General features: G+C 46.3%; 1 protein-coding gene across 6 annotated transcripts in view; it reads left to right on the top strand.

Annotated features, from left to right (window-relative positions):
* Nucleotides 1–14,382, top strand: part of CIT (citron rho-interacting serine/threonine kinase) — a 156,192-nt gene extending 141,810 nt beyond the window's left edge. For 4 of the 6 annotated variants that reach the window (XM_046640859.1, XM_046640861.1, XM_046640860.1 and 1 more), the window contains 7 exons: nt 575–683; nt 782–910; nt 1,546–1,626; nt 3,319–3,397; nt 3,530–3,709; nt 8,864–9,167; nt 10,141–14,382. In XM_046640859.1, coding sequence (XP_046496815.1) covers nt 575–683; nt 782–910; nt 1,546–1,626; nt 3,319–3,397; nt 3,530–3,709; nt 8,864–9,167; nt 10,141–10,164 — 906 coding nt within the window. In that variant the 3' untranslated portion in view covers nt 10,165–14,382. The remainder of the gene's footprint in view (nt 1–574; nt 684–781; nt 911–1,545; nt 1,627–3,318; nt 3,398–3,529; nt 3,710–8,863; nt 9,168–10,140) is intronic. The other 2 variants (XM_046640858.1, XM_046640862.1) reach the window with 2 other exon arrangements.
* Nucleotides 14,383–15,524: the final 1,142 nt, after the last annotated feature.

Genomic DNA, 15,524 nt, shown 5'->3' with positions numbered 1-15,524 from the left:
AGGAAAATTCTTAGAAATCATCGCTTCTTTATAATTCCTGGCCACCGTTTTGAATAAGCATGCTGAGGTGTTTGAAGCCATTAGGTCTGGCCTGAAAACAAATGGAAGTAATTAGGAAGCAGATAATTCAGATGCCAACAGTGATGATGATAATTATATAGGTAATGGGGCTTCAAAATAGAAACTTAGCAGCCACAAAAAGAAGGAAACTAAAGCCACTCTCTAACCACCACTGTTAATAGTTGGTGTATTTTTCCAGGCTTTTTCCTCTGATAAAAATGTATTTTTAAAGCGCTCTCTTTTCAGCGAATTGGTGTTTCTGACCCATTTTTGGCTGCGGTTTGCCCTTATCAGTCTAGAGTTGCCTGGAACTCAGAGGTAGCAGAGGGATCATTGGTCCTTGTGAGGGTGATGAAAAGACTGAATGTACTTTGTGTGACCGACAACGTGAACAAGTCCGGTGGTGACCGCCTGCCAGGCTTGGTTAGATGCATAAGGCGGAAATAGAATGGTGGTGGAAATGTGGCCGCCCTGTGTCAACGCTCACCTTCTCTTCTTCTGCCCTCTGTCTCAGGAGATAGAGACCTCAGAGCCCTGCAGCTGCATCCACTTCACCAATTACAGTATCCTCATCGGAACCAATAAATTCTACGAAATTGACATGAAGCAGTACACACTTGAGGGTAGGGCCCGAGTCCTCTTCCCCAGCCCACACTCTGCCTCCTCCCTGCTGCCAGCTCGAGCACACTCCTGAAGCCCCGCTTCTCGCCTGCCTTTACAGAATTCCTGGATAAGAACGACCATTCCTTGGCGCCGGCTGTGTTTGCCTCCTCTTCCAACAGCTTTCCTGTCTCGATCGTGCAGGTGAACAGCGCAGGGCAGCGGGAGGAGTACCTGCTCTGCTTCCACGGTGAGTCCGGGCTGGAACTCAGTGCTCACAGGCACCAGGAGTCCCAGACCGGGTCCACTCGGGGCTCAGGTGGTCAGTGGGCTCTGGGGAAGGGCGAGTCCTGCTGGGAGTGCAGAGAATGTCATTCCAGCACCACCAAGGCCCCTGAGGGTCCCTGTCCCCCAGCAGGGAACTAGCCTGGTCCTGATCTGTCATAGTCTCCGCATAGGGCAGGCAGTTCTTTCCTTCTCTGTCCCTGCTTCTTTCTGTTTCTTCTCTGTCTCTTCCTTTCCTTGTTTCTTTTTTTCCCTCCCTTGATATTTCTTCTTTCTTTCTGTTAAATCTCTAGGTGTTTCTGTCTCTTCCTTCCTGTCTCCGAGTCTGTTTCTCCCCCTTCCTCCGTGCCTCCCTCCCCCTCTCCGTCTCTTCCTCCTTCCATCTCTCCCTCCTTTCCTCTCTCCCTGCTCTCACTTGAACCCTCTTCCTTTAATAAATCACAGAGATGTGGCTTGGCAGAGGTCCTTAGGTTTTAACGATCCCGTTAAACCTGGCTGGTGGTCCCCTGGGCTCCATTCCTTTTTCTTCCATCGAAATGAGTGTCATTGATACCCCCTGCCTCTGGGTATGCTGATGCCCCTGGCTCTGACTCCTTGCAGAATTCGGGGTGTTCGTGGATTCTTACGGAAGACGTAGCCGCACAGATGATCTCAAGTGGAGTCGCTTACCTTTGGCCTTTGGTAAGTGAGACAAGGTGTGGAGGGCTCTTTTCTGCCAGCAGCTCGTGTCCTGGGAAAGAATTACAGGTGGAATTCTTTTTGGCCTAAGCCCCTGCTTGTGGATTCCATTAGACAGCAAGCACCATATGTAGTAGTCACCTGCATAAGTGTTGAGGGCAAAGATTCTGAGGCTTGATGAAGAACTGCATAAACCAAATCCAGCTGCCTTGTGAAATATTTGTTAGGCTCTCATGATAGAAAGGAGACCATTCCTTGTGAGTGTATTTAAATCATCTCAAAGGCCTCAGTGTCCCATGGCCTAGCTGAACACCTGTCAGTAGAACCACTTCTAAGTAGGCGGAGCATTTAGGTCATGCCCTTTCTTTTAGTAAGTGTAAGCAACACTGTGCTGAACATCTTGTACTAATTTGCACACTTGTCAAAAAGTATCCCCTGCTCATAAGTCCTAAAAGTGGAACTGCTGGGTCAAAGTGTAAACACACACACATAAGCATACACATACATACAAATATGTACCTACGTGTCTGTGTGAATGTTCTGAAATACCATTATGGCCGAAATACCCTTTAAGGCTATTTCATTTATCTATTGCTGCATACCAAGTTCTGAAACGTAGTGACTAAAACAACAGCAGCTTCTCACTGCCCAAGAGTCTGTGGCTCGACTGGGCAGTTCTGCTTCATGTGGTGTCAGTGGGGGCACTGGGACAACTACAGAGTCCAAAACGGCCTTACCGAAGGGTAGGCAACTGGTGCAGTTGGTGAGAGCTCCGCTTGGGCTGGTGGCCTCAGTTCCTCTCCACCTGGGCTTCTTCCAAGAGCGCAAAAGAGAAGCTCGCAGGCCTTCTCGCTTCCACCACATTCTACTGATTAAAGCAGGCCACAGGGTCAGCCCAGATTCAAGGCAAGGAGACTCCACGGGGGCCTGGGTACTGGGAAGCATGACTAATACTCTAAGTAGTTTACCACAAGGATCAACAGTGATAATCCCCTTTTCCCTTTAAGACAAAACAGCTCCCATCATATCCTAGAGTTTCAATGACACTGTGATAGAGATATATAATATTAAGACCAGAGATATCTGTGAACTTAGTCCTTTTATATTTAAGTTGTTTGAAAATGTATACATCAAACAGTTTAAAAAGGTATACAATGAAAAGTCTCATCCATGCTACCTGACTCCCAGATTCTCTGTCCCCACGTCCCCAAGGGAAAAAAGAACTTTTAGGAGTTTCTTATCCTTCCAATCCTGTATGCAAATACAGACACAAAAAACAGATATATTCTTATCCTCCACCTCCCCCTTCTTTTTTTATCTGTTTGGCAGCATACTTTACACATTATTCTGAACCTTTGTTTTATGCACCAGATACACCTCAGTTTTTTCCCCATATCAGAACATACGGAGCTTCTTCATGTATTTTTACAGCTGTGTAGAATTCCATAGATGTACCATAATTTGCTTAACTGATCCCCTGGAATGTGCACTGGAGTTGGTTCTCATCCTCTGTTCTAACAACATGGTTGTGAATAAAATTGAACATGCCCCATTATGTTGGCATGTGGCTGTAGGTGTAGGGTCAGTTCCTTTAGGAGGGATTGCTGGGTCCAAGGATGCATTGCAGCCAGGTTTTGATTTTCTCTCTTTTAATCCTTCTTTGCCCCACACTGTTCTTCCATGGTGGCCACGCAGCCTACAGAGAACCCTATCTGTTTGTGACCCACTTCAACTCACTTGAAGTAATTGAGATCCAGGCACGCTCCTCTCTGGGGTAAGCATTGCCCTCTAGACTTTGAAAAGCTCAGGTGCTGGGGTTGGGTGTCAGGGCTGGGCACCTGTTTCTTCCTATCCCACCTAGCAATGGAGGTCACCTGCATGCAAACTCTCATCTGTAACTCCGCAGGACCCCCGCCCGAGCATATTTGGAAATCCCGAACCCACGCTACCTGGGCCCTGCAATTTCCTCAGGAGCGATTTACCTGGCGTCCTCATACCAGGATAAATTAAGGGTCATTTGCTGCAAAGGAAACCTTGTGAAGGAGACTGGCACTGACCACCACCGGGGCCCCTCCACCTCCCGCAGGTACTGCACTTCTCCTCTTCCTCATTACAGGGGGCAAAGTTCTTTTCTGCAAAGCAGAAGGAAATCTTGCTAAACTGACTGGAGGTTTTTCAGTATTCAAGCTCAAGCCACTCATTTCTTTGAAATCTACAGCACTGCAATGACACAGTCCTTTATAAGTGTCAGGAGAATTTTAAATTACCCCTTTGCAAAAGGCAGAAGGGAATGTCTAGCCTTTCTCTGGGGGGTATTTTCTGTGGCTGTTTGGAATGGAGCTTGAATTATGCATTCATCGCTTAGCAGATATTCTTCCCTGTTAGTTGGGCTTGCTAAGGGAGATATAGTGGTGAATAAGCCAGATGCATCCTCTTCCTGATGAAGCCCACTGGGAGAGAGACACGAAATCAGATTACAACACAGCCTAGAAGGATGAAGCTTGGGTTGGGGTAGTTTAAGGCACTGTGGGAGCTCAGAGGAGGGTCCCTGGCCTGGACTTGGGGGGCCAGGGAGGATTTCCCAGAAGAAACGAGGCCGTACGTATTGGCTGTACTTTCTTTTTTCTTTGAATGTCTTATAATTTTTTGTTGAAAACTGAACATTTCAAATAATATAATGTGGCAACTCTGGAAATCACCCCTGCCCTCCCCGCCCTCAGGTTTGTTCTTGTTGTTACTGTTTATTTCCTGACTCTCCTGGACTAATTCTGTAAAGTTTGTGTTCTTTGTTATGTGGGGCCATTGAAGTTTCTGCTTGGTTAGGTTAGTGGTCAGCTCGATTGGACAGAGATTTCCTTAAATGCATTGAACCAGTAAATTTCCCATCCTTTGCTGAGGAGCTCTGTGTGTGTGTGTTGGGGGCATACCTTCCACACTCAAAGTCAGCCAGAGCTGACACACTGGGGCCTTCTCAGGTTTTTCCTGGGCTTGTGCACAGCCTAGATCCCTAGGAATAAGCAGGATCATTTCAAACCCCCACATAGACATCTTATTCTCAGATTTTCCTTTTGAGTGTTTTGACCAGCCTCTTGTTTTCCCCAACTGGTATTCCTGTCTCCGGCATTTGCCATGTTAAACGGTTGCCGCTGATTGTTTTCAATGAACGTCTAAAGATAGGGCTTTTCTCATGAGCAAGCTCTGAGTCAGGTCAAATAAAAACCAGCCCTGATAATGGTCTTTTCCAGGGAGTAGCCAGACAAGACAGATAGTAACAACTTTCTGGAGATAGGGCTTTTTGGGGAGTTTCAATCCTGATCTGCTTCCTCCAGTGGCTGCTAGGTTGCTGGTTTTCACAGCTCCTGTGGTTCTAAAACTGTTGGTTTCAAAACTACTGCAGATCTGGGGAGAGGGGGGTGGGGATAGGTCAAGTTAAAAATCTCACAAAGCTTGTTGTTCTTACTGAGATTCAGCTATTTTTCTTGCACAAAGTCTCTTCAAATTGTTGCAAGTCTTTGGTTAGTTTCCAGAGTTCTGAAAAGTTGATTTTGATCATTTTTGCCAGTGTTCTTGTTACTTTTATGGAGGAACAGGTTTCTGGAGGTCTTTACCATTCTGGAATTGTTCTTCCCTTTTCTCTTAATACAGGTGATAGCACACTATGCATACACTTCTGTAACTTGATGTATCTCAGAGATTGCTCCATGTCAGTATATTGATGGACACCACTAGATGTGTGTTTGTAGTTTTGACAGATGTTGAGTTTTCCTCCCCAGAGACTGTACCCTTTTATGATCCCACCAGCAGTGTGTGGAAGTGGGACCAGCCTTGTCTTAAGGCAGAGGGCTAGGAGCCAGATCCAGGCTGAGGTGTAGGTTTGAGATATGTTAAGTTTAAGATTTTGGTCTGCAAAGAAGGTCTGAGATTATTTAACCCAGGGGAGTATTTAATTGGCCTAGGATTTTAATTTTCTGGACAGGTTTACAAGCCTCACATGTCTATCCTATGAAGAGTTATGTGGACCGCCTACCATGCGCCAGACTTACAATATCTGGGGCTGGGATACACTGATGAAGAAGACACTGCTTTTATTCTCAAGGCACTCACAATTTGGTGGAGGAACCACCTCTAATATGAAAAAATGCTTCGGGCCAGCCTTGGTGGCCTAGTGATTAAGTTCAGCACACTCCACTTCAGCGGTCTGGATGCAGTTCCCAGGCACGGACCTACACCACTCGTCTGTCCGTGGTCATGCTGTGGCAGTGGCTCACCATACAAAAAGAGGAAGATTGGCACCAGATGTTAGCTCAGGGTGAATCTTCCTTAGCAAAAAGAAAAAAGTAAATAAATAGAAAATCCTTACATCTTGGAAAAGAACATCATCAATTTAATATTCTGGGACTATGTCCTAATGAATAGTCCCTCTTTCTTTTGTTGAAATATAAGAGTTAGTCTGAAATGTTTGGTCAGTGTGATTTTAATCCCAGGAACTTGCTGGAAAACCAGAAGTGCCAAATAACCAGCTGTTCCTGTTTTGGCTTAACCCTGCCTCAAGAGTGACTGCTCAAAGGGCTATAGTCCTCCTCTGAAAATTTCTAGAGTTTCTTTAAGTAGTTTCCAAGTCATGCCAAGAACAAATCAAAGTACTGTAATTAGATATTTTTTTCTCCATTGCCTCACTAGTTAGCTGGCCAGGCACCTTCCTTTTGAGACTATAGGGTGTCTCTAGAAAGAGTTGCTTATTCTCTGGTCTAAAATGGTTCCGGTTCCTGTGAACTCGGGGCAGAAATAATGCTGTTGCTTTCCTGCTGTTGCTGGACACATCTGGAAAATCAGCATTAGTCTTTAGTTGTCTCTTTGCTTATCAAATGGTCTTTTTATGCTGACTGCTTTGGGCAGGTCAGAATGTAAAGGGCCAGCTCGGCTCAGTGCGATTCACTGCAGGCCTCGTTGCCGTGGTCTGTTTAGCAGAGCAGGAAATGTAACTCTTTGCGGAAAACATAAAATTGACGTAGATCATTGTCGTAGATCATTGGTCATTAATGGGTATGGAGATGGAAGACCGCCCACTCGGCCTAGAATGATGGGTGTTTTCTTTCGTCCCATTAATCTAAGCCGACATCCCAAATGGCCTTCCTTGAGCCATCTTTCTTCCTCTGGGCAGTGAGCACCTTCTCCCTTGCTTTATGATGGGCCTCTGTGAACACGTTTTATAATTTATCTTCCATTACAGGTAGGCTTAATGTAATTCTTCTACTTGGGATTTATTTTTTTTGTCTTCCATCTTAAAGCCACATGACTAGAGATGAATATAAACCTTGATTTCAAGATGTTGAAATCGGAGATATCTCAAATTTTACATAACATAGGGGTTCTGGCTTTTTGAGCATGTCACCTGGAATCTTCACAGTTAGAGCTGCATGGGGAAGCAAGAGGAAGACATGAAACTATTCACAATGAACCGACCACTTATAAAATTATCTCTGCTCACTGCTCTCTCCTGTTTTAGAGCAGGAGGTGGCAAACTTTGTCTGAAAAGGTCCAGTTAGTAAATATTTTTGGCTTTGCAGGCCGTATGGTCTGTCTCAACTACTCAACTCTGTTGTCATAGTGTGAAACCAGCCACAGAACGTGCATAACCAGATGGGAAAGGTTGTGTTCCAATAAAACTTTATTTATAAAAACAGGCATCTCTCTGGATTTGGCCCTCAAGCTTGCCCTGGAGTCTCTCTTTCCTCAATGGGTCAGTGTCTTTGCTGCTCAGTTGCTTTCACTTATGGGGATTGGCAAGAGATTCTGGCAGTTAGACCAATAATTGAAGGAAAAAAATAAACAAGTTTGGTCCCTTCCAAAGAGAAAGATTTAAATATCAAGGATTAGTAGGCCTTTGGGAAAACCAATGACATTCTCCAATATTTTTGAAGAAATGACTTTATGATTTTACTGCAGAAGTCTGGCATTGATGGAAAGGATGTCATCTAGCATGTTAGCCTACAATTTTGTTGAGAAAATTAGAGCAAAATAAGTCAGTATGTGAGTCATACTTGGTTCATTCTTAGAATCAGCATGTAATTGCAATTGTAATTTAGATTTTAAAAATATCTAGGATAAAATAAATTTCTTTTCCTGATTTCTACTTTTATTTTCCAAGATAAAGCCCCAATCAATCAAAATATGTCTTCAAGTAATAGTCTCTATAAAATGTTGTTCCCATTTTAAGTAGGTTGCCTCTTCCCGGCACTAATTATGCTCAGATAATGAGGACCCGAGTCCTTTTTCTGCTCCTCGTGGGTGGGAAAGAATTGACTTGGAAGGCTGTGTTTCAGTTCTCTCTGTAATTCTGCATCTTGCTTCTTCAGAGAGGTGGTTAGGGCCATGTCTGCTGAAATCTTCATTTGAAATATCCAGGCCGGGGCTGGATGGTGGTTTGGATCGGTCATACAGAAAGGACCCAGTGTTTTCAATTGTTTGGTTATTAACCATCAACCTTTGGAGGCAGGGACACTTTTTGAGCCAGCTGTACTGTTTTTGTCTGCCCTGCTCAGTTTCCTAATTACATCAGGCCTGATCCCTACATCTCTCGCATCAGCATCAGGTGCCACCGCGACTCTTGGAAAGCCACCTGGAAGGAGAGATGACCAAACACCAGGCACAGGAGTGGGACAGATATGGCAGCTGACCGTGCTGAGTACAGGCTTTTTCAAAGCTGCTCCCTTGCGTTGAGGGGCTTTTAGCAGGCTTCACCCCTAAATGACGACTTCCTTTTGTGCCTCCTAGTCCCTGGGAAATACTAGGTCAGGAGGATATAGTAAGGGGATTATGACATCAGACTGACCTGTATTGGAATCCCAGCCCTGCTGCTCGGTGGCTCAGGCCAGTCGCCCAGCCTCTGTGCCTCCATTCTCTTGTCTGTACAGTGAGGGTCAAGCTTGTTTCTAGCTTGTAGAGCTGTTAGGATGACTTAACGAGTTAAAGCACCTAAAGAGCTTGCCACAGGGCCTTGCACACAGTAGGTGCTCAGTAAAAAGCATGCACAGAGACCAGGAAGTTTTATTTTCCTTTGTTGTCATTTTTTCTTTCTTTCCCTGTCCTCGCTACCAAAATCAAACAAAAAGCATGAAGAACTCCAGGTGTGATCTTTTTCTAATAATTGGTGGTGGGGCATGGGGGATGCTCAGAGAAGGAGAATGCCCCCCTGGGGTTGTGACTTCTCAGCTCCCCCACCTCCCTCTCCTGTTGCCAGCAGCCCCAACAAGCGAGGCCCGCCAACGTACAACGAGCACATCACCAAGCGCGTGGCCTCCAGCCCAGCACCACCCGAAGGCCCCAGCCACCCGCGAGAGCCAAGCACACCCCACCGCTACCGAGAGGGGCGGACGGAGCTGCGCAGAGACAAGTCTCCTGGCCGCCCTCTGGAGCGCGAGAAGTCCCCGGGCCGGATGCTCAGCACGCGGAGGGAACGGTCCCCTGGGAGGCTCTTTGAAGACAGCAGCAGGGGCCGGCTGCCTGTGGGAGCCGTGCGAACCCCACTGTCCCAGGTCAACAAGGTGAGGCACCATCCGAGGCCAGAGGAGTGACCTGGGGAGCTGAGGCCCCTGTTGTGAAAAAGGCACTCCATCACTGTCATTCAGACTTTGTGGGACATAGAACAAGTATAGGAAGAAAAGGTGCTTAAGAAGAGGCTTCCTAAGCAAATGGAAAATGTGTGTGTGCATCTCAAAAGGTAATAGCTACTGAAGGGTGTATTCCTTCCCCAGAGGCAACCAGCGTTCACAGTTTCTAGAGATCTGTGCATCCTGCAAGCAGAGACGTATGTGTATTCTCCCTTCTTAAACACAAACCGTAACATACTATACCAAGTGTCTTTCTTCAAACACACATACAAGTACACACACACGTACATCAAGAATTTTCCTACACGGAAACTGGTAACAGTGGTTGCCTTCTAGAACTTTGAACCTTTTGAAATTTTAAAATCGCGTGCCTGTATTATCTGTGCAGTTTTTAGCTTAGCAATCGAGGAGATGGAGGGATGTATTGAAGACAAGGGGGCCCACAAGCAGGGGGAGGCCCGAGTGTTTGGTGCCTCCTTAGTAGGCTAGCCGGCTCCAGGGCCCTCTCTGGATAGCAGAGCCACCTTTGTGTCACTGGGAGCCAGTTTTCTGGATGGCATTCTCCTAACGCCATCTGCAGTTCACTGTCGGCGCCCTTGCCATTAGAGATGAGGAAAAGCCATCTAAATGTTTTTTCTTATCCCTTACGATTTACCGATAAAACGGTGTGTGTACGTGTGTGTGTAACAGGAGAAATACATACATAGACTTCCCAGTGAATTTTTCCCCCTGACGGACCCCAAGCTTTGAGGGAATTGCCTCTGCTTGCCAGTGCTGCCCTACAGAGCACAGAGCACTGTGCTGAGAGACCAGGGGCTGCGAGCTTCCTGTTTGGGTTATGCAAAGTGAGCCAGGGCAGTTTCTGGCCTCTGACGGCTAAAAACCCTCGTCCTTGTTTTGCCCCTAGGTGTGGGACCAGTCTTCAGTATAATTCTCAGCCGGAAAACCAACTCCTCATCTTAATCTGCAGGAAAACACCACACACTACGGAACTCTGCTGAAGGGGACCCCAGCGCCCATCTGCTCAGCCACCCCATGGCATAGCTGGACCCAGACCCCCCTCAGCACGGACACCCTGCATCCAGGAGGAGCAGGGGGCTGAGGCCTGAGGAGCTGTCGGCAGCTTCCTGCAGTCACCCTCTGCGCACTTTGTTACTCTTTCAAAGCATTCATAAACTTTTGTACCTAGCTCTAGCCTGTACCAGTTCATCCAAGGGAACCAACCAGGCGCTAACTACCACGTGGTTAGCATCCTAATTAATAGCTACTCTAAGATCATAGGGTTGGTTGGTTTTCTTTTGGTTTTGTTTTTTTTCTTGCGTTTCTTTTTTTTAAAGATGACAGAATTCTTAATAGATTTGAATAGCAATGTATTTCCTGTTGTAGTCATTTTTAGCTAGATCACACCATCAGGTCTTTGCTACTGAGACGTATTATAGAAGAGTCCCCGCCAGTTGGCCAACCTCCTGCGCTCACGTAGGTTCATTCTCGTTCCAGTCCATCCACATAGATGGCCCTGTTTTAGCAGGGTGACATCTTAGCCAAATGTTTACTGTTCTCATTGCCTTTTATGGCCTTGACGACTTCCCCTCCCACCAGCTGAGAATGTACGGAGGTCATCGGGCCTCAGCTCGGAGGCAGTGACTTGGGGCCAAGGGACCTCGAGGAGCTTACCCTCCCCGCCCCCAGCATCATCTCCCCAGCCTGCTGTCCCCGCTTTCCATGTAGCTTTGGCCAGGAAAGCATGCAATACACTCGCTCTGAGCCCAGCATTAATGGGTCTCTGGGTCCAGGGGGGACCGGGGACACCCACCTCCTGCCCTTGACGGCACACTGATCCCCACCCTGGGATGGGAAGAGACCCGTCCGGGAGTTCTGCATGGCGGTTCACTGCATGTGCTGCCCCCCAACTGGCTGCCCCCCTTGGGTTGCTCTGCCAATGTACTAGTCCCATACCATAGCTCCCACCGAATTGAGACCCTCTGACGACTTGCCAACTCACTGGCCACAACAAGCTGCAGTCTGTAGCACTGAACAAACAAAAAACCAAACGCTCAAGCCTTACGACCAGAGAAGGATTTCAGCAAACCACCACCTCACACTTCCATGCTTCCCTGCCGACTCCCTCGCGGATGACTGACTGTGTGTTCACATGAAACCCAGCATGGTTCTACCCTACGAAACTGTGACTTCCCAAATGAGCCTTTCCCTAGGGCTAGACTAAGACCAGGAAGTTTGAGAAGGCAGCCGCAGCTCAACTCTTCCACCTCTGCTGGGGTCGGGAAGTCCTCCTTAGGTGCAGAGCGGCTCACACTGTTTTTACCCTCTGTTGGAGTGCGGAATTCCTGGCAAACAGTAAAGAACCAACCTAGAGGCTTTGCAGTTGGCAAGCTAACTAGCGGCCTTACTTCTGCCTTTAATCTCCCACAAGGCATCTCCTGCTTTGGATTCTCCATGACTTTTAGGCGCGCCTCCAGCAACCAACGCACATCCTAGGTAGGCTGTGTTCACCACAGCAGGTGAACGTGACCGTGTTTCAGCCCACATGTCCACAGTTCAGTTCACTTTCCAGATTGCAACCTGGCCCAAATCCTGGCTCCTTCCTGCTCATCTCTTAACCTAAGTGCTTTCTCCTTTGAAACGCCCACGACCCTCCCTCCATGTTGTCGCATCCTTGACAAATGTCACGCTGTCGTGTTTTACATGTTGCTTGGAGTCTTTGGGATCATCGTGCATCCCCACCCTCCCCCCGGGGCAGATCTGACTGAATGTTTGCTGAAGATTTTGTCTCTTGGTCCACAGTATTTGGAAAGGTCACTGAAAATTGGTTTTTCAGTCTTGGCATTTCATTTAGGATCTCCATGAGAAATGGGCTTCTTGAGCCCTTAAAGTGTATATCGTGTGTCTCATTTGTGAAATGCTTCCTGCTATAGAACTAGCTCAAAAGACTGTACATATTTACAAGAAACTTTATATTCGTAAAAAAAAAGAAAAGGAAACTGAATTGGTTTCTACTTTTTTATTGTACAAGGTGCATTTTTCAACACTTACTTTTGGTTTCAACGGTGGTAGCTGTGGACAGCTATCTTCACTGGAGGGTGGGGGAGCTCCGTGTGACCACCAAGATGCCAGCAGGAAATATCGTAACACGAAATTGCAGTCAAAAGCTTATTAGCATAAATAAGATTCTAGGTCTCCAAAAGTACAGGCTTTTTCTTCATTACCTTTTTTAATCAGAACGAGGAAAAGAACACAAAGAACAATTCAAGATCCACCTTGAGAGGAATGAACTCTGTTGTCGAACAATAGTGAAATAAAGCAGTGATCTAAAATGTTTGCCTTAGTGCAATGACCTCTTCTTTTCTTGAGAGAGACCACAAAAATCCTAAGTGTGGCCAGTGTCAGCATAGGCTTGATGTCATGGCAGGGGACCTTCCTTTCTTTGCAGGGTGGCTTTTTCTCTGGGGTGGGATGGGAGAGCCACAGTGGTTACAGCGTGCTCCTCTCCCGGAATCAGCAGATTGGTGATGTTCTCTTCCAAAAGTGTGACATTGTCGAAGTTTGGTCATTACTTCCAGTGAACCATGAACTGTCTATTAAGGTCACTATATAGGATTGCAAAACTGGAAAGCTCCTTATGCAGTCAAATAGGCCATTTTGAAAGGATTACTCGAGAATGGATTACCCAGTTGTCCTATAATGCAGCTAACCAGGAAAACAGGTCACCTTAAAATTTCTCTCATCTATTATAAGGGCATGGGGAATTTAATGATGTAGATTTCCTTGGAGGAGTTCAGATCAAGGTAATTTAAAATGTAAATACTTCTATCTTTAACTAATAAATTTTATATAGTCTGCGAGGTAAATCTTTTCTACAATTTCTTAGTTTGTTAGTATAAACTTTGCTTGATCCAGACAAACGTTGGTTTTGGCAAATGGTGATTTTCTCATAGGTCCCGTTGCTTTTAGTCTTTGATTTTTATTTTCCAATGAAGTAATCTGACCACAGTCAAAATTTGACTTGCAGGGTTGTATCTGACATGGCTTGTGACAGGAACTGTAGTTGCCATTGTTTTTTTGTGTTTTACTGTTGTCGATAGAAATCTGCCAAAGGTCACAAATGTAAGAATGAAAATAATTCAGAAGATGGACAGGTAAAATGTTGGAACCTTTCTTTCCTTTTAATAGAAAAAGTCCATTAAATATTAACCAACGATTTCAGTTATTGTCCTGAGGATTCTTTGCAGCCACAGAATACTGCAAAAGCCTAAGTAAACATGCTTTGGTTCCAAAAGGAATGCACCAGAAAGGTTCTTTGGACCCTAAGGAATGACCTCAAAGAAACAACCAACAAATTACTCAGCCACACCATAAAATGGGGCCCAACCTTCTGTGGTGCCACTCCTGTTTCTTAAGCGTAAAACTAAATGTCACGTTTTCTGTGCTTACAACTTAATTTTCACCAGACTTAGAGACATTGATTGCACACCCAATTTCATAACCATGAAACTTTAGGATCTGGAGACTTAGGCCGCAAAGAGATGATTTGCTTAACAGGACTTAATATCTAGCCTGTCTTCAGTATTGGCGTTCTTGAATGTGATTTGCTTTAGAAAACATTCATGCAGATTTAAATCCAAAGCATTAAGGCTAGGCCCACTGGGGTGGCACCGGCTAAGCTTTCAGTTATAAGACAACAGTTAGATAGGCCTGTTCCAGTGGTTCTAACCCAGGGGTGACTTTGCTCCCCTCCCCTGAGGACATCTGACAACGTCCGGAGATATTTTTGGTTGTCACAATTGGGGGGTACTTCTGGCACCTAGTGGGTGGAGGCCAGGGATACTGCTAAATATCCTACAATGCACAGGACGGCCCGCCCCCTCACCCCCCACCCACCAGAAAGAACTCTCTGGCCCACAGTGTCAGTAGTGCTGAGGTTGAGAAACTTTGGCCTGTTCTGGTCGGATTTTTTTTTGGCAGTTTCAATGTTGTTTATGATGTCTAAAGCACGGAGACTGTGGCTCCAGGCACATGGTGTTTATATGAGAAAAATGTTTTATCACTTGCCTAATCAAATGTTGAAACTTTATTTTCTGGGTGCTGGAAAGGGTGGGGTTAGTGGAAATATAGTACAGCCTTGATCACTTTGCTTTCCCTTGAGTCTGTCAATGATTAATGGAACTCTCTTTGCCCTGAGGAGGTTGTCAGAGGTAGAGGAAAGAACTTTGAAAGTGACTTTACTACTATACACAACTCAGGCTGTCTTTCAGAGAACCACAAAAACGGGAAAAGTTGACCCAGGGTACACACAACTGGAGCTGGCTCCTGTGTTCTTCATTTGCTTTTGAGTTTTCCAGATGAGATGGGAGAATTCACTCCAGAGGGTAGAAAGGGCAGCATAAGGGCTGCACCCCCTTGAGGCAAAGGGCCTTGGAGAGGTGGTCGTGGGAGCCGACTCTGCAGGCGGAGCTGTGGTTCCTCTCAGAGAGTGGGCCCCGCTGCTCCAGCTTTCAGGATCCTCTCCAAGGGGCTGACTCCAAGCAGGGACGACTTAGGAAGGCCCTGTGGGTGTTTTTACAAGTAGCTGGGATGACTTGGGTTTTAGGAGAAATCCATGGATGTTAGTAACCTCCTTGTTTTCTCCTGAAGACAATTATAGTTAGTGTTTCAGGGCAGAAGGTTCTAGTTTCTGTTTTCCCACAAAGTGCTGATCAAGACAGGTGCTAACGAGGGATTCCTCAGAAGCTGGACGGCAATCTGAGTGGGCCATAGTCTTGGGTCTTCATCACTGCATTCAAACCGTTTGTAAACACTGGAGGAGAGTCAGGTACTGGGAGAACTGAGTACATGTTCAGAAATGAAATCGTGCTCATCTAGAAGTTTTCCCCTAAAGTGGTTTAGTCTCTGACGTCGGCCATGGATGGTATCACTGATGTGCTGAGTTTTCAATCTTGGCCTTTGGAATCGGAGGTTTCCTAATAGAGTGAGCTGAGGTGCTGGCACTTTTTTCTTTTCTGGCCCCTGGACTTCCTGTTTGTGGCCATACCCATTCATGCTGTAAAGGCTTGGCCCCCAACACGAAGTGAAAAGTACCCTAGGGATCACCTAGTGCTAGTCCAACACCTTCCCTTTTTCAGGGAAGGAAATCAGGCTAAGAGAGGCCATGTGATTTGCCCAAGGTCACACAGCTAGCCTGCAACGGAAGTGGATCGACATCCCTAATCTCAGTCCAACGTCCACATTATGGGAGAGGAGGTGGTGGGGACCGGCCAGCTCCAACGTGACAGGAGG

The sequence above is a fragment of the Equus quagga genome, chromosome 15 (genome assembly GCF_021613505.1).
Source record: "Equus quagga isolate Etosha38 chromosome 15, UCLA_HA_Equagga_1.0, whole genome shotgun sequence".
Classification (NCBI taxonomy): Eukaryota; Metazoa; Chordata; class Mammalia; order Perissodactyla; family Equidae; genus Equus; species Equus quagga.
Note: the sequence above shows the minus strand (reverse complement) of the source record. Positions and strands in the feature narration are given on the sequence as shown.